At 43.8% G+C, this 21,566-nt stretch overlaps 1 protein-coding gene and 1 long non-coding RNA gene across 3 annotated transcripts in view; one reads left to right on the top strand and one right to left on the bottom strand.

The window, feature by feature from the left end:
- Nucleotides 1-4,467: 4,467 nt before the first annotated feature.
- Nucleotides 4,468-16,907, bottom strand: LOC116410301. Of its 2 annotated transcripts, XR_004222258.1 has the most exons (4): nucleotides 16,770-16,907; nucleotides 16,521-16,632; nucleotides 7,480-8,201; nucleotides 4,468-5,297 (listed from the first exon to the last, which is right to left on the bottom strand). It is a non-coding gene; the product is annotated as an uncharacterized LOC116410301 (long non-coding RNA). The 2 variants fall into 2 exon arrangements; XR_004222259.1 differs by lacking the exon at nucleotides 4,468-5,297 and having other exon boundaries at nucleotides 7,382-8,201.
- Nucleotides 16,908-16,976: 69 nt separating this feature from the next.
- cstf3 (cleavage stimulation factor, 3' pre-RNA, subunit 3) overlaps nucleotides 16,977-21,566 on the top strand; it is a 45,619-nt gene continuing 41,029 nt past the window's right edge. The window contains exon 1 of the mRNA NM_203831.1: nucleotides 16,977-17,101. Within this exon, the coding sequence (NP_989162.1) occupies nucleotides 17,072-17,101 (30 nt within the window). The 5' untranslated portion in view covers nucleotides 16,977-17,071. The remainder of the gene's footprint in view (nucleotides 17,102-21,566) is intronic.

Raw genomic sequence — 21,566 nt, 5'->3', positions numbered from 1 at the left:
GGCAACAATAGCTGGAAAGCAGAAAAAATACACAGGCAGCCCTTTTATTATTATTCACTTTCCAATCTGCAATTTAAACCACTGCCTGGTTGCCATAAGTGGGGTCCTAGCAATCAGTTAAGTGTTTCATTCTATTCTGAAAAGCTACAAAACCAAAAAATGAAGTCATTTAACACCAAAAAACAACCCTTTCTTTTCAAATTATACCCTTGTCTACAAAGTTACTTTTAGTGTGCAGCCCCTCTATGCAAGGGGACCCCCGCCCTGAGACAAACTGAATGCCGTGCCTCGGGCATCAGATCTTTAAAGGAAGGAGAGTGCCACCTGTCACCTCTTTATGACTAATGAGCGCTAATGAATGATTCATTAATCTGGTTTAGACACTGGTTAGATGTGCATATGCTATAATTATTAATTAAGCAGTAATTGATCTAGGTTGCTATCTGATTGCCACTATGGAATCATTACCACCACCCCCCCCCCCAGCAACATCTTTTGTTCCACAACACAGTTGGTCTCTTATATGCACTTTGGGAAAAAGTTTGCCCAAAAGAGCCTAGGGGGTCATTTACAAATGACAAAGTAGGATTCAAAATGCAAAAAACCACAGGTGCAAGCCACCATGTTTATTATCTTTGCACCATTCCTCACCATTGAGGGTGACTAACATTTTGGCACCCTTAGTGATTGTGCCTTTACTTTTCCTTGAAACTCTCTTCAGTTGCGTGTGAGGGGAGTCTCTATGTACTTACCCACCAGGGCCGGGGCTCGCTTGCATCAGACAATGCTTTGCCTTAAGCTGACCATACAACGAGCGGATCTTTCCCTTATATGCCCGCTTAAGCTCGGTGATATTGGACTGATCCAACCGTTTGGCTGTAGGACCCGTGTATGGCCTCATCACCAATGTAGGGGAAACCAGGCTTGGACTGAAATTCAAAATAGGCCCTGGCTATTCAAGTACACAGAGGCCCAACCCCCCCCCCCCCCCCCACCAGCCCAATAAATAAGTGACTGACTATGGAATCTTACAGCAGCTCCTCTGGCATTTGTTGCCAACATCCACAGATTTCCAGTCTGGGCCTAGTTTGCGCCTTGCTTAGTCAAATCAGTTAGTCCATTCGTATAAACTGGCCAATGGGCCAATGCTCAGATCATAATGTGGTCCAATGTAGGACATTTTTGTCCACAGACTGCCAGTCAGGCCTGGGGCAACCAGGAAAATGGCAAACAGAGCTAGATGGGAGGAGAGCATATAGGCACAAGAGCTTTATGGCATTGTTGTACCTAGCACTGTTAGATAAGTCCTATAACATTTTATTACAGGTATGGGATCACTTATCCAGAAACCCATTATCCAGAAAGCTCCAATTACGGAAAGCCCGTCTACCATAGACTCCATTTTAATCAAATAATACAGGATTTTAAAACTGATTTCCTTTTTCACTGTACAGGTATGGGATCCCTTATCCGGAAACCCATTATCCAGAAAGTTCCGAATTATGGAAAATTCATCTCCCATAGACTCCCATTATAAGCAAATAATTCTAATTTTTTAAAAATGATTTCCTTTTTTTCTGTAATAATAAAACAGTACCTTGTGATTGATACCAACTAAGATATAATTACCCCTTATTGGGGTAGAACAGCCCTATTGGGTTTATTTAATGGTTAAATGATTCGCTTTTCTCTGTAATAATAAAACAGTACCTGTACTTGATCCCAACTAAGATATAATTACCCCTTATTGGGGGCAGAACAGCCCTATTGGGTTTATTTCATGGTTAAATGATTCCCTTTTCTCTGTAATAATAAAACAGTACCTGTACTTGATCCCAACTAAAATATAATTACCCCTTATTGGGGGCAGAACAGTCCTATTGGGTTTATTTAATGGTTAAATGATTCCCTTTTCTCTGTAATAATAAAACAGTATCTGTACTTGATCCCAACTAAAATATAATTACCCCTTATTGGGGCAGAACAGCCCTATTGGGTTTATTTAATGGTTAAATGATTCCCTTTTCTCTGTAATAATAAAACAGTACCTTGTGCTTGATCCCAACTAATATATAATTAATCCTTAAGCCTATTGGGTTTAATTAATGTTTTATTGATTTGTTAGTAGACTTCTTATCCAGAATACCCTTGGTCCCAAGCATTCTGGATAATGGGTCCCATACCTGTACTAACATAAAATAGGAGTTAGCATTCCATGTTACATGGAGAGCAATATTTCTTCACACACGCAGTCCATATGGTTTTTCACTTACAGCCAGTACCCAAAACTGACATCACCCTTTTTTATTCCCAAACATAACATGGAAACCGACTGAACTGGCGCTGAGAGACATATAGAGATCAAGTGTTACACACGCTGAACCAATAAAGCAGATTGACTGCGAGCGAGTGCTAACAGCTGTCCCTGCTTATAGATTATTTTTGCTGACAATTCTGTGTACATCAGATGACTGAAGACCCCGTTTGCTTGTGACCCTCTGTCATTATGGGGGCAATATAATCAAAGGGGTAAAGTTTGTTCCTGGTCTAGTTACCCATAGCAACCCATCAACAGGAGCACTTAGTGGTCAACTGTTTAAAAATAAAAACTTTTGTATCTGATGCAACGAAGGCCAAATTCTGCTAACGAACGATACATATTGCTGCCGGTAATCCTCTTTTGGGCTTCTCATTGTATTAGCTCTCACAACAGCCATTCATATTTAGCTTTGCTGCTTCACTGAGTATTTCACAAAGAGGATTGACAGACAATTTGTTTCTGACATGACTCAGCTCTATTTCTTATCTGCTCTGAGCCTATTTACTAATAAAAATCCGGTATGATGCTACATGCCCCGATGGTGTTGCTCAAGATGTGGGCACAATACGGCAGTGCTAATCAACCTTATATTCTGTAACGGATCAAAAACATTATTTTTTTTGGGGGGGGGGTCAGAACAATAAAGTTTGCTATAAAGTAAAAAAAAAAGTAATTAGTTAATTTATCAAAGGATGACCATTAGCGCTATTGCCAAAGTAAATATCCATTACTGAATGGGTAACTTTGCCCAAGTCATAAAGCTAAGGGCAGTGACACCAGGGATTCCAGCTGACTGCCATGCCAAGCCATGGGGGCAATTATGGACCTACAAAAGTACTACAAACAGGAGTGTATTTACATAGGCACTGTATTACTGTGTTTACATACAGACACCCCTTCGGGTGCCAATATAGTAAGTTATTTTTTTTTAAGAAAAATCTTCCCAGCAGCTGCCTGTGTAATTCCAACGGTGGAACTATTGGTAACTATTTTGTGGCTTTTTTTTCCCCTGGTGACCCTAATGTAGCCAAATAAATACCCTAAATATTGGAAAATTTAATACAGCTATTTAATAAAATAAAGAAAATGCACAAATTAATGTGGTACGGAACTCAGGTGCTAAAATGCTGCCAGAATGTGGTATAGACAATGGGGAGTGGTGCCCTGTGGGTATGAGTTATGTTACTGCTTGGACACCATCATGATTAGCAAACCTATCCCAAATGTTCGGTGTCAACCGTATTTATATTGCAAAGAGGCAGGTTGAAGGATAACAGAGCATGGTCAGGGTTAGTATTGCCAGAAATGACCCAGATTCGGTTCTGGCGAGGTTGAAGTCTCTGGATTAGGGTAATTTATAAAAATGCTGAGCATGACCAGTGGCCTAATATTGTTGTCACCATGTTATAGGACTGTGACTGTGATAGAGTGGGCATTGTTGGGGTATAATTAGCAGAAGTTGTAGTAATTCTTGGGTGGGAGCTAAGAACACCTGTGGAAGTAAGCACATATTTCTTGGCTCTGTAATGTCAATGTATTACTCAAGTAGATGAGCAAAACTGAACTGACTGTGTGCAAATATCAGTCTAGGCCCTAGACCCTAGGGTGTGAGCCACCAGTGTCATTGAGTTCAGTGCGCTACAAACTTCAAAGAAAGGGATAATAAAGTCAGGTTGAATTGCAGTGAGATTTTTAGTCTTTAGTTTCAAAGGGTTCGTCTTGTAACTTAATGTTGGATCAAACAGGCCAAACCTGTTACATAAAGTCATGTATTTCTCTTTTATTGACTCTCTGCCTAACTAACCTTGTAGGTCCAAACCCCACTTGACCTGAGCCAGTATCAGTGTCAAACTAGGCCTCTTAAGGTGGCCATACACGTGGCGATCTGACGATGTTTCGTGCGACCATCGGTCGCACTAAACATTGTCAGATCCGCCACACACCATTCAGGGCTGAATCGGCAGGTAAGGAGGTAGAAACAATAGGATTTCTACCTCCTTCTGCCGATTCAGCGCTGAAGGGAGATTTTGGTCAGGCGCCCGATCAAAATTTTCAAACTGGTCCGATCGGCGAGTCGGATGATATCAGCAGCTTCCTGCGATATCGGTCGACTCGCCGACATACCATACACGCACCGAATATCGTACGAAACGAGGTTTCGTACGATATTATCGGTGCGTGTATGGCCACCTTTAGGGCCACCAGAGAAGCTGACATTCTGGGCCGGCTCTCACAACAATCAGATGGAGAGTGCAAATGGTTTATAGGTTATAAATGCTAATGGTGTAAATAAGAAAAGGCCCATAGGGAGATCATGTAATATTTGGGCAGTCCAGTCTGACTGGACTGAATTCTAAATCATTTCTTCACTTTATTATTATTATTATTAAAAAGGGCCCTGCCCAAAAAAGTTTACAATATAAAGTGAGATGGAGAAGACACTTTGAAATGAAACTCTGGACTCAGATGGTGCAGGCTTTCTTGTAACCCCATGCAAGAGCCTTCTGAAGGCAGCCAGATACCAAGGGGCTTCTTCCAAAGCTAAAATGGCAATAAATGTAGGAGCTTTCAAAGTTCCAAGTGTCTTGAGTGCTCTTGGAGTTGGGTACCCTCAACAGTGGGCCATGGTCTGGCCTCCAGCCATCCTTCCCCCGCCGTCATACATCACAATCCCTTCCCCCATGTCCACCCAACAGTTGTAAACTACTGTCCACAACTCCTAATTGTGCCCCCCACCTTGTTGTGCCCCAGGCAGCTGGCTCACACTCTTATCTATCTCTACACTACACATTCACAAAGATAACTTTGATATTTAGAAAGAGAGAATGTGAGATCTAACTCACCATTTAATTTTTCTACCTTTAAAAGATAATACATTCTCAATGAAATAAAATCCGAATTCTGCGGTATAGTTCTCGGAGATAAAAATAACACAAGTGTAGCCGGCCCAGTGTTCAGCGTGCGTTGATCAAGGAACCTAAGTATGTAATGCAAATGTAGGAAGAGATTAGAAGAAACTAGATTAAGTGATTCTTAAGACACAGTCTGCCTAGCGTGGCCATATTAAGATTTAAAGTAACATAATCCTCACAACAACTGTCGGCCCCAGCTGGAAGATTTCAACAAGGGCTGAATTCAGCTAACAACTAAACAGGTGCAGTAGGTTTGTATTCTCTGGCCTTGGCACCTCCCTGCGCTTCTCATTAGCAATGTACGGATATAGGCTCTATGATAATATATCTCTGTGCTTTTATTTGTATAATGCTCTTTTTTTGTAGCAAGCTGCTTCTAGAGGATCATTGCTCTTACCAATTAATAGTATCCATGTGTTTATTGAAAGGGGCTTCTTGGTTAAAGGGAACATTATCCTCAGATCATCAGAGTTCATGTAAAACTGTCATCAGAAATCTGGAGGCTTTGTACAATTAATGGCTGTGCCTTCCCCCCACACCAAGCTACATCCATTGAACCACAGCAGTCTATTAATAATGGTGTAAATGGAGGGCAAATAAGCACTTTTCCTTAGTCTCACCTTGGCCTTTAGGCTGAGCCCCTTTAGCTCATAACAGTGTTACAGATATATAGAAACATTGGGGTAACAGTCACCCTGCTATAGTTCCAGGGGTACCCAGGGCACAAATAAGCACTCACCCCAAATCTCCCCCTAACTGGCCTTCAGGCTGGGCCTCCTTAGCTCATAACAAGGTTACAGATATATAGAAACATTGGGGTAACAGTCACCCTGCTATAGTTCCAGGGGTACCCAGGGCACAAATAAGCACTCACCCCAAATCTCCCCCTAACTGGCCTTCAGGCTGGGCCCCCTTAGCTCATAACAAGGTTACAGATATATAGAAACATTGGGGTAACAGTCACCCTGCTATAGTTCCAGGGGTACCCAGGGCACAAATAAGCACTCACCCCAAATCTCCCCCTAACTGGCCTTCAGGCTGGGCCCCCTTAGCCCATAACAAGGTTACAGATATATAGAAACATTGGGGTAACAGTCACCCTGCTATAGTTCCAGGCGTACCCAGGGCACAAATAAGCACTCACCCCAAATCTCCCCCTAACTGGCCTTCAGGCTGGGCCCCCTTAGCTCATAACAAGGTTACAGATATATAGAAACATTGGGGTAACAGTCACCCTGCTATAGTTCCAGGGGTACCCAGGGCACAAATAAGCACTCACCCCAAATCTCCCCCTAACTGGCCTTCAGGCTGGGCCCCCTTAGCCCATAACAAGGTTACAGATATATAGAAACATTGGGGTAACAGTCACCCTGCTATAGTTCCAGGCGTACCCAGGGCACAAATAAGCACTCACCCCAAATCTCCCCCTAACTGGCCTTCAGGCTGGGCCCCCTTAGCTCATAACAAGGTTACAGATATATAGAAACATTGGGGTAACAGTCACCCTGCTATAGTTCCAGGGGCACCCAGGGCACAAATAAACACTCACCCCAAATCTCCCCCTAACTGGCCTTCAGGCTGGGCCCCCTTAGCTCATAAAAGGTTACAGGTATATAGAAACATTGGGGTAACAGTCACCCTGCTATAGTTTCAGGGGTACCCAGGGCACAAATAAGCACTCACCCCAAATCCCCCCTAACTGGCCTTCAGGCTGGGCCCCCTTAGCCCATAACAAGGTTACAGATATATAGAAACATTGGGGTAACAGTCACCCTGCTATAGTTTCAGGGGTACCCAGGGCACAAATAAGCACTCACCCCAAATCTCCCCCTAACTGGCCTTCAGGCTGGGCCCCCTTAGCTCATAACAAGGTTACACAGATACATTGGGGTAACTGTCATCCTGCTACAGATTTAGAGTATTAAGGGCAGAATAAAAGCTGACACTCATCTACTCGCAGCAGTACTAAAGGTTTTCTGCAGACCTCCTCTGACCCTGACTGCACAGTCCGCCATCTGGCCAGGTCCTTAGTAATTGCCTGCTATTCACTATTTTAGAGCTGATGTCTGGAGATTTGCAGCTGCTACTTGTTGCTAGCTAAAAATCTGCAGTTTCATAAACAACCATAAAATAATCATAGATCCTTAAATTGCAAGCCAAAATTACTTATTCCCAAATAACTCATGTTCACAGCAGTAAAATATAATTTCATAAATAGTAAATCCCAATAAATGGTACAAAACCTACTCAAAATGCAATCGTTCCCTGGGAATCCTTTTACACGGCATCTTCGCTCTGTGGCATATGTCTCTTTGTTATCTGAAAGCGGTCACAGTGGTCCCTTCTCTGGCTCTTTCTTGCTGCCAGCCTCCAATACACACGTGTGTGATTCCTGCTTCATACTCACACGGGTTTCTGACAGTTTGTCCCAGTCAGCCTTTGGTCAAGGCCCCTCTTACATAACCATAAGGTTACGGATAAAGGAACAATCACCTTCCTGCATTTTTCAGAGCATCTAGGGCAGCAGTGATGTCTCCACCCTGTATCTCATCATAACCAGCCTTCAGGCCGGGATTCTAGGGAAACTTTTATTTTGTCTCTCCTCTGTATCATTTCTATAGATGACGTAAATGTTGTTTGTGTGGAAAGTACCATTCGGTGTTCTACATATACTTGTAAATCCCTGTGTTTATTGTAAAAGACTTGCTCCAGGTCGTAGTTCCAGGTATTTCTCATGTGTAAGCAGGAAGGGTATAACGGATGTTGGCCAAGTGGGTTTTGTTTTCCTCAGTGATCTTGCTGAGAACCTGACTCACATGAAGAATGATCTCCCCTTCATCTCCTTCCCCAGCCATAAACTGCTTTGGGTTCCTCAAGGGAGACAGTCCTACAGTTTGCAAGCCTGTGACCAAAGCACTTGACACCCCCAACTGCTGCTCTGATGGCGTCTCCTGGTGGGCCTTGGAACCCTATAAATGACAAGACAACTGGTTCTACATATTCTTGTAAGTGCCCCAACCATAAACTGCTTAAAAAGGGCCCCTTAAGGGAGACAGCCCTACAGTTTGCAAGTCTGTGACCAAAGCACTTGGCGCCCCCCAACTGCTGCTTTAGAAATCCCTGTGTTGGGCCTGGGCAATCTCCCTTATTTGGACAACTGAGAAACTAAACAGCATAGGAACCTTTCAGGTAGCATGGAGATGCCAAGATGTTATGAGACGGCTGGGGCCTGATAAAGTTAGCTAGGTGATATGTGGGACTTGGATCCCTAAAAATGACAAGATAAATACACGTAGTTACCTAATGAAACATAATTGTTTTTTGTTGTCAAGGCTCCTGCAAATGTGTTGTCCTACACAATAATGCCCACTTACAAAATATAGTCTGACTTGGGTGATTAAACAGCACTGTCCAACTTTGCCCTTTAGATGGCTGATGATCTTTCCTATGTACATGTTCACAAGCCGGATCCACAATTTTTTCTGTTGACTTTGTAAATGCCTAATGGAAACATTAAAAGGTGAATGCATACTTATTTGTTTCTCTTTTGTTTTCCCTTTGAATGTGTCACTGGCTGTATTGTTTCAGGCTTGTGTAAGTATCCATTGTTTACTAGCTGTCAGACCATAGCCTGCCATATTGCCTCTATTTGTTTCTTGCATTTTAATATAAAGCTGCAGGGGTCATAAACTAATGACTTGTGACTAGTGACGCAGCTGACCCCAAGTAGTTGCATAACATTAGCAGACAGAACCTCCATAAATGTCTGATATAGAGAGGTACTGGAAAACTATGCCAATATATTTCATGCTGGCCACATGTACCCAGATCTGGTCAGGGGTGGGGGGCAAAAAAGAGCTTCTGCACTTCCGATTATCTAGGCTGTCATTCTCAAGAAACAGAACTAGGCCCGGACTGGCAATCTGTGAATTCTGGCAAATGCCAGAGGGGCTGCTTAAGATGCCATAGACAGTCACTATTTATTGGGCTGCTGGGGGCTGTTTGAGTCTCTGTGCACTTGAAATGCCAGGGCCTATTTTAAATCCCAGTCCAGACCTCAACAGAACAATAAAATTTGACCATCTCCAAGTATAGCCAAGGTTGAGATATCCGTCCGTCCTTATGGTCTAGCCCTTTAAAAGTTTTATTTATAGAAGTCGGTCCACCGAGCTCTCAGAAAGGCTCGAAATAAAAATCTATATATTACATGTATAGCAGGGACTGTCTAGATATGAAATTATGTTGGACAGGAGTCAGAAAGCAGGTAATGGAACAGTGAATTCATTTTAGCAGCTTAACTTCCAGAAGGAGTGATGGAGGGGTTCTGGACAGTACTGGCACATGTATAGCTAACGGTGGAAATAATCCAGCTACTATTGGTGCTGTAGCCAAGCATAAAAAAAGACAAAACAAATGCGGATGGATCACCTAATGTGACGTTATTTTAAGGAAAAATGATTTAATGCTTGCCAACTGGGCTGGGTGGAAAAATCAACGCATAAAGGGGAAGATTTCCAAGAATGGGTAAGGTTTATAGGAACTATAAATATAGCCATAGATACCAAACAGAACATACACAAACACTGTGGCCCCAATGCCTTCTATGAAGTGATTCTAAATGGGTGATGGCAATGCCAGCCCTGTACAATAGTCACACTGATTTACTAACATAGGTGATAAATTACATTTACCCACTGCCACCAGAAATATCAGTTTCTAAACTGGAGCCAGACCCAGACTGTCACTCTTTGGATTCTGGTGAATGCTACTGTAAGATGCCACAGACAGTCACTATTTAGTGGGTGGGTGGTGGTTGGGGTTTTTTTGAGCCTCTGGGCCTATTTTGAAGCCCAGTCCAGACCTGACTGGTGCTGTACTGAAGGGCCTTTTTACCAACTGGGTCACCAATAGGGGAAAAGGAGTGTGTCTTGTCAGTGACTTTGTCTCAGTTAGGGGGGCTGGACCAAGTCATAAAAGAGGCAGGGTTTGGGGGCGAACCAAGGAGAGCTTAAACCTAACAAAGCTTGGGGGGGGGGAGGCATTGCCAGGCAGGTTTTAGGGCCCCAGGATTTCTAAAGGCATCCCTGTTTACTGATTCTTAAAGCATACATATAAGTGAACCTCCTGATGGGTTTCATCCACACCCTAATTATGTCCTGGACATGCTACACTACACCAAGACCTACATAACATTAATAACATGAGGGGTAGGAGACAAGGAATGTGGGTCCTTACTAGGCCTCAACCAAGACAACATCTACCTATACACTGACCATGACGCAAAATGCAGAAAAACATTTATCACCAGCAGTAACACTAATACAAAAAAAATATGTTTTCATATACAGTGGATATACAGTGGAGGAAATAATTATTTGACCCCTCACTGATTTTGTAAGTTTGTCCAATGACAAAGAAATGAAAAGTCTCAGAACAGTATCATTTCAATGGTAGGTTTATTTTAACAGTGGCAGATAGCACATCAAAAGGAAAATCGAAAAAATAACTTTAAATAAAAGATAGCAACTGATTTGCATTTCATTGAGTGAAATAAGTTTTTGAACCCCTACCAACCATTAAGAGTTCTGGCTCCCACAGAGTGGTTAGACACTTCTACTCAATTAGTCAACCTCATTAAGGACACCTGTCTTAACTAGTCACCTGTATAAAAGACACCTGTCCACAGAATCAATCAATCAAGCAGACTCCAAACTCTCCAACATGGGAAAGACCAAAGAGCTGTCCAAGGATGTCAGAGACAAAATTGTAGACCTGCACAAGGCTGGAATGGGCTACAAAACCATTAGCAAGAAGCTGGGAGAGAAGGTGACAACTGTTGGTGCGATTGTTCGAAAATGGAAGGAGCACAAAATGACCATCAATCGACCTCGCTCTGGGGCTCCACGCAAGATCTCACCTCGTGGGGTGTCAATGATTCTGAGAAAGGTGAAAAAGCATCCTAGAACTACACGGGAGGAGTTAGTTAATGACCTCAAATTAGCAGGGACCGCAGTCACCAAAAAACCATTGGAAACACATTACACCGCAATGGATTAAAATCCTGCAGGGCTCGCAAGGTCCCCCTGCTCAAGAAGGCACATGTGCAGGCCCGTCTGAAGTTTGCCAATGAACACCTGAATGATTCTGTGAGTGACTGGGAGAAGGTGCTGTGGTCTGATGAGACCAAAATAGAGCTCTTTGGCATTAACTCAACTCGCTGTGTTTGGAGGAAGAAAAATGCTGCCTATGACCCCCAAAACACCGTCCCCACCATCAAGCATGGGGGTGGAAACATTTTGCTTTGGGGGTGTTTTTCTGCTAAGGGCACAGGACAACTTATTCGCATTAACGGGAAAATGGACGGAGCCATGTATCGTGAAATCCTGAACGACAACCTCCTTCCCTCTGCCAGGAAACTGAAAATGGGTCGTGGATGGGTGTTCCAGCACGACAATGACCCAAAACATACAGCAAAGGCAACAAAGGAGTGGCTCAAGAAGAAGCACATTAAGGTCATGGAGTGGCCTAGTCAGTCTCCGGACCTTAATCCAATAGAAAACCTATGGAGGGAGCTCAAGCTCAGAGTTGCACAGAGACAGCCTCGAAACCTTAGGGATTTAGAGATGATCTGCAAAGAGGAGTGGACCAACATTCCTCCTAAAATGTGCGCAAACTTGGTCATCAATTACAAGAAACGTTTGATCTCTGTGCTTGCAAACAAGGGTTTTTCCACTAAGTATTAAGTCTTTTTTTGTTAGAGGGTTCAAAAACTTATTTCACTCAATGAAATGCAAATCAGTTGCTATCTTTTATTTAAAGTTATTTTTTCGATTTTCCTTTTGATGTGCTATCTGCCACTGTTAAAATAAACCTACCATTGAAATGATACTGTTCTGAGACTTTTCATTTCTTTGTCATTGGACAAACTTACAAAATCAGTGAGGGGTCAAATAATTATTTCCTCCACTGTATAAGAATTAAATTCTATTAAAATGCCACTAAATGGGCCAAAAATATTTTAATCAAAATCTTTATTTACTGTTGTCATCTTGCCACTACTATACAGTTACTATCGCCTCGCCCTTACTCTTCCTACAGTACAACTGCTCCATGGCCCTGGACCCGCTAACAGCAACCCTGCATTAAGTCTGTACTGAATGAAACTCCGTGTTGGCAGCAGGAGGACTGATGAGAGCAGTAAAGTGACACAGAGGGTAGATGTGCTTGAATCAAGGCACCAGGGGTAGCAGGGCAGTTGCAGTGCATGCTAGTAGGAGATGGAAGCAGGCCGGGGGGACTGAAGGGGCAGAAGCCAAGTTGCAATTGGGCCCATTAAGGGTTGTTCCTGGAAGCTTTCTAGTTTAGCCCAGGTAAACTGGAACAGATGTCTCTGCTGGCACACAATAGTGGGAAGGACTGGAAGCCTTCTACCAACAGCTTTGCATTTATAAACCATAGGAAGAAGTGTTAAAGGGGCAGTTCACCTTTATGCTTATTTAGAATGGCCTATTTTAAGCAGCTTTTCGGATGGTCTTCATTTTTTATACTGTACAATTATGTACTTTTCTCTTCCCATCTTCCCATCTCTTGTTTTAGAATATCACTTCAAAGTTAAACTATCCCCCCCTTCAAATTCCCTAATTCACCGGTAACCAATTACATCCATGGTTTTCAGGGGAAGCCTATATAACACAAATCCTTTAGCTCTGCTTTGGGAAGTTAGGACTGTGCTGGCACGCTGGGCTCCAGAGTCTCTATGCACATTCCTACAGGTCAGTTTCCCATACCTCAGTGCGTCTATAAATAATCGCCACTCACATGCGCACCTCAAGCCAACGGCGGGCTCTGAAGGTCAAGGGCACAGCAATTGCCACTTGTAACCCTTAATACAGCATTTTGTAGTCTTTCAAAGCGCGTTTTGTAAACAGTGTTTGTCCCTTTCTATTCTCTGCTCTGGTGGTTCTGACTTCTGACACAATGTAGAAGGAGCCAGCTATTTAACAGAAACAAGCGAGCCTGATGGCTGTTGCTGCATTGTTTGGATTTCTGTGCCTTGATAGGGAAGTGTAATCAAACAGTTAAATCTCCTTCCTTTTCTCACCCCTGGTGGTACCAGCCAGTGCTGGGGCAGTGCGTGAATGGACTTAGAGACAGAGTGAATTAATCAGGCGCTGGGAGTTGTCCAAGCTCTTCCCCAGAAGCAGAGAATGTTGAAATATACAGGCAAACACTGCATACCCGGGTACAGGTGGCAAATGGGGATGTTAATGGGCAAGACCTCCAAATACAGTGACAGACACTATCCATCTAGTTGAGCCAGTGGTAAGGGTAGGAATGTAATGTTATCTGGTTGCTAGGGGTTAATAACAGAGAAGACTGACAGCAGAAAGAAAACTGACAAGGTACAAGCTTCAGCAAAATCCAGCACCCGCCTGGCGGTTTAATACATGTCCATCACCCCACGCAAGCATTTTAGCGTTTGCTTTAATATCTAAACTTGGCTTGACTGCCATCTAGTGGGTGTATTAAATAATGTCATTTGCTTATGCATGAAAATTACATATAGAATTGTGTTCTTTAAAGGGGAACCCGACCCAAAAACTGCTTTTACATAATGAAAGAAGTTGGAATTCTATGCAAGTTTCCAAATGACAATTATTAACATTTTTAAATGGTTTGAAACCACTGGAGTGCAAATAAGTATTTGTTTATCCCTTTTTCTGTGCTTTGGTTCTCACTCTTGAAACAATGTAGCTTAACTTCTCGATCCTGTTAATTAGCTGGCCTCTGTTGTGTTATATCAGAAGACAGAACCAGACTGACTGCAAGGGCAGAGAATACTAAAGCTGGCCATACACGCACCGATAATATCGTACGAAACCTTGTTTCGTAAGATATTTGGTGTGTGTATGGCAAGTCGGCGAGTCAACCGATATCGCAGGAGGCTGCTGATATCGGTCGACTCGCCGATCGGGCGGGTTAAAAAATTTTGATTGGGCGCCATAGAAGGCGCCTGAGCAAAATCTGCCTTCAGGGCTGAATCGGCAGAAGGAGGTAGAAATCCTGCGATGGTCGCATGAAAGATCTACAGACAGATACTGCTATCAATTCCATTCACAACTGTAAGAAATGTATACTGGGAAGCTGCATAATATGACATTTTCTTTCATTAGGAAAAAAAAACAGTTTTTGAGGGAGATCCTCTTTAATAAGTCATGTAATCAGCCCCATTCTGTTCATACCATTTTTTGAATGGCTATTTCTGCAGATTATATAGAATGGCACATTATTCCTTCTTTCAGAACAACCCATGCTGATGCTAACTGCTAATGATGGTTAGTGGGGTGCACGTTCTAGCCAAAAAAAAGAGAATTTCACTTACCTTCTCGTTGTAAATTCCATTTCTTCTAGTCCCGACAGGTCGGTACAGGGTTTATGTGTACTGACATGGAGGGATCCAGATGAAAAAGAGAATTTCACTTACCTTCTTGTTGTTATTCCATTTCTTTTAGTCCCGAAATATCAGTACACATAAACCTTGTGCAGACATGGAGGGACGCAGAAGAAATAGTGCTTATGAGCTCCTTCCCCAAAATGCAATAGTGGGTGCAAAAGCAAGCAAAAAAGCAAGGGGTCACACATCTATTTACACCTGCCTAGTGGGTTAAGGGGAAAAAAGGCATTAGGCAGTCCTTTGGGGGTCACAATATTTTCCCATAGGGATCTGTAGCGAAGGAAGTTTATACATTGACATCCTGACCCCTTAGCCCAGGGGTCCCCAACCTTTCTTGCTTGTGAGCCACAGTCAAATGTAAAAAGACTTGGAGAGCAACACAAGCACCATAAACGTTTATGGAGGAGCCAAATAAGGGATAAGATTGGCATCCAAGTGGTTGGTGAGCAACATGTTGCTCACTAGCCACTGGTTGGGGATCACTGCCTTAGCCAATTAGAATGGGCCTACTTGTAAAAATAAAAATTCCCAAAGCCCTACTTATGCACCTACCTGCTTATACCTCAGAGAGGGGTTCTTCTAAATGAAAATATAAACCCTTGCTCTTTAGAGCTGGCCATACACGCACCAATATAATCACACAAAAGTTTTGTACGATTTTCAGATCAGGTGTGGGCTCTGGATTATTGTCCTGACAATTTTCATACCATGGCGGTCATTTAGTTGATCAGACAGGTTGGAAAATGTCTGTTAGATAATGATAATATTTGTGCATGTATTGCCTATCTGACGATATCCATGGGTGCCCTACATTCTATTTCCGGGACATAACTTTTATACGATTGTTGTCTGGCAATTATTAATGTCCAAAACATCATTATATTTGTTATTTACTGGTAATTTATTTAATTTTATACTATAATCCTACAGTTTCAGTCTGAATGTTAGTTTTAGATTGTTGAATTAGGGTGAAGACACACTGAGCTACTTGTAGCAGCTACTTTTTCATGGCTACTAAACTCCAGAAAATTCCCTGCCATAGACAATACTGAGAATTGCCTCTGCTAAAACACACGTAGAGACAATTATCAGTAACAGCATTGTCTGTTTTAGTAGCCACGAGAAGTAGCTGCTACTAGTAGCTCCATGTGCCTTCACCCTTAGGGCTCTGGCACACGGGGAGATTAGTCGCCCGCGACAAATTTCCCTTGTCATGGGCGACTAATCTCCCCGAACTACCATCCGGCAAACATGTAAGTCGCCGGTGGGATGGTACACGCTGTGCAGGCGATTTCGGCAAATCGCTGAAGTTGCCAAGCGAGGTTTTTTTGGTGATTTGCCGAAATCGTGCCGCCGCGTGTGCCATCCCACCGGCGACTTACATTTTCGCCGGTGGGATGGCAACTGATGGCAACTCGGGGAGATTAGTTGCCCGCGAACAGGGAGATTTGTTGCGGGTGACTAATCTCCCCATGTGCCGGAGCCCTTAGGGCAGTGACACACGGGGAGAATAGTCGCTGCGCAACAAATCTTCGTTGCCATGGGTTGTAAATTGCCAGTGGGATGGCATACGCGGCGCTGCGATTTGCCGAAGTCGCCCAAAGTTTCCTCTCAAGGCAACTTTGGCAAATTGCGGCGCCGTGTACGCCATTCCACTGGCAATTTACATTCTAGCCGCTGGGATGGCATTGCGGGGAGATTAGTCGCCCGGTATTTATACCCCCAGTGGGGGGCGAAGCATAATAGGGTGACAAGCATAACCAAAAACCTCTGGATGGTGGCTGATATCTATGTGTTTAATCATTAGAACATGGAGAGTATAGAGCTGCCTTACCTCTCTCATAACCATGCATGAATCTGAGGTATTTTTGTGTAGATTTTATTCATTTGTAATTGTCACTCAAGCTCTTAGAAGGCTGTCCGGGACCCGGAGATGTGGGACACACCTGTGTATACACAGAAATATAACAATAATTTCAAATATTTGGACTTTTACTCATAATTTGGTTATAGGCCAGTCCACCCCTGCTGGGACACCGACAGAAAATCCCATAGCAACAGCAGCATAGGTTTTCAACTTTACCTCAGCAACAACAATACAAACCAGCGCCTATTGAGCGGCGCCACTCCCATATAACTAGGCGCAGGGCTGGCTCATTAGTCCTCCCACAGTGTAAGTTCCGGTTGCAGGCAGGCGGTGGCGCTGTTGGGAATCTGCTCATTCCGCTCCTAGCGCCGCAGTCCCTGGGATTTTTCCTGCCGCCATTTTGTCAGGCAGTGCTGCAGGCGGCTGCTCTCCACAGGCAGGCGGGGAGGTGTGTGCGGTACAGCGGGAGGCAGCAGTGACGGCACCGGGTGGATTTGTGCTGTAGAAGGGAGAGGATGATGGCGACTGGAGAAGTCCCGGCTGAGCAAGTGAGTGGCGGGGTGTGGAGGCCGGACTGGGGGTTCCTGAGGGAGGGGAAAGGCCTCACACCAAGGGCATGTGGGAATGGGAACAGCGCTTTCTATGTTGTGATGGAAAAAGGGGCAAGGCTGCTCTGGCACTAGGCGCTATTATTCCTGCCTGTGTATCCAGGTCTTCTGAAACTGCAACTCCCACATTTCACAGTTGTACTGGAGGCGGAAGGTTGCACAACTATTGTATGGATTGTAGGTGGCACCCTCTTTCCTTACTACACACCCTGTCCCATAGCCCCTTCCCCTGACACCATCTTGCCTAACTACACACTGTATCACAGCTCCAGCCTGCCCCAGGGCACCCTCTTTCCTTACTACACACCCTGTCCCATAGCCCCTTCCCCTGACACCATCTTGCCTAACTACACACTGTATCACAGCTCCAGCCTGCCCCAGGGCACCCTCTTTCCTTCTACACACCCTGTCTTACATTCTATTCTGCAGCCATAATCTTGCCTCATATATATGGCTCCACCTATACTATCCTATACACCTTATATTTGTATATTTTTCCTGTCATGCCACTTTGCTATACCTCTGCAATATAATGTCTGCACTGCAAATCCCACACAAACTGCAGACCAGGGAAGACACTCCCTATTTAGCTCCTACCAAGCCACCCTGTGGCACTACTGATTGTGTAGCCACCTTGCCACTTTTAAACCAGAATTGCTTTATGCTGCATAGCTGCACTACAGCCGGATTAGTCTGCATCATACTTATAAATTAATTTATTAGCAATGCAGGATGGGGTTTGGGGGTGAGATGGCAGTTCATGTGCGGACCTGTGGGAGAGGGAGGGTGCTGCTATGCAGGCAAAGGCACACATAACAAAGAATCCCTGTATGTACAGTTGGGGATAACTGCAACTAGTTGGTGTTGCCATTCTGTCAAACAAGTGTTCTGAGGCAGAACTGAGGTGAAGTGTCACATAGACACTTGGGCACTCCAACCTAAACTGGCTGTTTTAATGCCTGTATTTGTGCCACCTAAGGGCCAAGGTTTAACAGTCTGGTACAAATTGATTATTTTGGGTTAAGAATGCAACAGACATTTAACAACTGAACCCTTTGTGTGAATTGGGCACTTTTATATGGCAGACTGTGGAAGTCTGCAAACCCTGCTGCCTGAGCATACTAGTACAGGTATAAGACCCATTATCCAGAATGCTCGGGACCAAGGGTATTCCGGATAACGGGTCTTTCCATAATTTGGATCTCCATACCTTAAGTCTACTAAAAAATTAATAAAACATTAATTAAACCCAATAGGATTGTTTTGCATCCAATAAGGATTATTTATGTCTTAGTTGGGATCAATTACAAGGTTCTGTTTTTTATTTTTACATAAAAAAAGGAAATCAGTTTTAAAATTCTGAATTATTTGCTTATAATGGAGTCTATGTGAGACGGGCTTTCCGTAATTCGGAGCTTTCTGGATAACGGGTTTCCGGATAAGGGGTCCGATACCTGTACCAACAATTATATAGTGAGTAATGTACCCTCTATTAAACATAAGGATATTAGAAGTCACTGAGGTGTTCTGTGCCCATATAAAGGCACAAGGCTGCAGGCTGAGTTATACAGGGAACTCTGAGTATCACTCATGTATTATAAGGGATAATGTACCCCCTACTGTAAATGATAAGGATATTAGCAGTCACTGAGGGGTTCTGTGCCCATATAAAGGCACAAGGCTGCAGGCTGAGTTATACAGGGAACTCTGAGTATCACTCATCTATTATAAGGGATAATGTACCCCCTAGTGTAAATGATAAGGATATTAGTAGTCACTGAGGGGTTCTGTGACAATAATATGGCACAAGGCTGCAGGCTGAGTTATACAGGGAACTCTGAGTATTACTCATGTATTATAAGAGGTAATCTACACCCCTTTGTAAATGAGCGCAGAGTGCCATTAAACTCTGTGGTGACTCCTTATATGCACTCATTTTACAGCAGGGTATTCTATTAAAATACACATTTCAGAGGGTCATGTGAGAGAAATGACCCCACTAAGCAACATTAATAAGGATTTTATTTAAAGGCTATTCATGGTCCTTGTGTAGCATAATCATACCCTGCTGATTCACAAGGAAGCAGTGCAACAGGGTCTTACTACTCAGTCACATTGTTTGCTGGGGGACTTTATTTTAATTGCATTACAGACTCAATGTCATTAGACAGTGAAGGACTCGCGTACAATGAGGGGCCTTGACGTGGCATATGAGCTTACATATTTTGGGCAAAGTGTGGTACTAACACCTCATTTTTTGTAAAAATTATTTTAAAAGGCAAACTTAGAGCTGGCAATCTTTCTTTCTCTTTGGTTCACAAGGAAGGCTGCGGTATAGAGATGTTTATACCCTGTATATTGGTGGCAGTTGTATGATTGTGGCGTTTTGATTGCCAGAACCACTTTCCATTAATATGAATGAGAAGTGTTTGAAAACGGCCACTGTTTTGTGTTTAAAGGAGAAGGAAAGGCTAAGTTACTTGGGGGTGATAAAATGTCAAGCACCTCCAAGTGACTTTAATCGCGTACCCCGGGCTGGTGCCCCTGTTAGGAAAAAACAGCACCAGCCCGGAGTACCTGGAGCGATGCGCTTCCTCCTTCCGCCTGCGTTTCGCTTAGACTTACACAATAGGCGCATGCGCAGTAGAATGAAAAGCCGACTTCTCTGTTAAAGTTCCACTATTCACTCTACTGCGCATGCGCACGCGAGCGCTACAGGAAGGAGGAAGCGCTCCAGTTACCCCAGGCTGGTGCTGTTCTCTCTGAACAGGGGCACCAGCCCGGGGGAAAAGGTATGCGATTCAAGTCACTTGGGGGTGCCAAACATTTTGGCACCCCCAAGTGACTTTGCCTTTCCTTCTCCTTTAAGGCATAATTATTGTGTGCCATGATCCCCAGCACTTATTGCTGAGCATCCCTTTGTTATTGGTTACTTTGATAATGAGGTTTATGTTGGAGTATTTCTGCATGCTGCCTTCCATAGACTTTTATAAACAATGTGTTTGCGCCATTGGCGACACGTTCCATAAAACCCTATGGTGCTGTCAGGCATTTCTTTGCTGCCACAGAATTATCCCCCGTGTGACTTCTGCCTAAAAAACCAAATGTAAATGAGAAAAACCACTCGTTTCTTAAAGTGAAACTTGTTCTTTCTGTATCAAGCCTGACATGCATATATAAATATATAGAATACACGGCCGCATCGTGCTCTTTCTGTGTTGCACCTGGGGGTAACAGACATATCTGATATTGATTTCCTTTTACAAACTGGCTACAATTTGGGCACCCTTGTCGGCTCCCTGGGTGCAGGGGTATTTCCCCACTCATGCAGCCTGCCATTTAATTAATGGAATAAGCCCAGTTTGCTATACCCAGTTGACTGTGTTAGGTTGCACTTAAACCTGTTGTTTCTTACTGTCCCAGGCTAATGGCTTTCGGGATTTTTGGGTTCAAGCCCCTTTTCTGGCCCATCAGTTGGTCAGCACTCTCCTCAGTTTATTAATACGTTGTCATCAGTCGTCGTCCTATAATTCTTAGTGATAAACGTACAGGAAGTTTAATGGAACACAGGATGATTTGACAGTCGTGCTGGAAATTCATTAAATAGCATTGACAGTCGTACTGGCAGATACATTAGATGGCTTCAAGAAGAGTTGGATGGCTTTTTAGCAAGTGAGGGAATACAGGGTTATGGGAGATAGCTCTCAGTACAAGTGAGAGAATACAGCGGTATGGGAGATAGCTCTCAGTACAAGTGAGGGAATACAGGGGTATGGGAGATAGCTCTCAGTACAAGTGAGGGAATACAGGGGTAGGGGAGGTAGCTCTCAGTACAAGTGAGGGAATACAGGGGTATGGGAGATAGCTCTCAGTACAAGTGAGGGAATACAGGGGTAGGGGAGATAGCTCTCAGTACAAGTGAGGGAATACAGGGGTATGGGAGATAGCGCTTAGTACAAGTGAGGGAATACAGGGGTAGGGGAGGTAGCTCTCAGTACAAGTGAGGGAATACAGGGGTATGGGAGATAGCGCTTAGTACAAGTGAGGGAATACAGGGGTAGGGGAGATAGCGCTTAGTACAAGTGAGAGAATACAGGGGTATGGGAGATAGCTCTCAGTACAAGTGAGGGAATACAGGGGTATGGGAGATAGCGCTTAGTACAAGTGAGGGAATACAGGGGTAGGGGGGATAGCTCTCAGTACAAGTGAGGGAATACAGGGGTATGGGAGATAGCGCTTAGTACAAGTGAGGGAATACAGGGGTAGGGGGGATAGATCTCAGTACAAGTGAGAGAATACAGGGGTATGGGAGATAGCTCTCAGTACAAGTGAGGGAATACAGGGGTAGGGGAGATAGCTCTCAGTACAAGTGAGGGAATACAGGGGTAGGGGAGATAGCTCTTAG

The sequence above is a fragment of the Xenopus tropicalis genome, chromosome 4, assembly GCF_000004195.4.
Source record: "Xenopus tropicalis strain Nigerian chromosome 4, UCB_Xtro_10.0, whole genome shotgun sequence".
NCBI lineage: Eukaryota > Metazoa > Chordata > Amphibia > Anura > Pipidae > Xenopus > Xenopus tropicalis.
The sequence above is the reverse complement of the archived record's forward strand: the minus strand, read 5'-3'. Positions and strand labels throughout refer to the sequence as shown.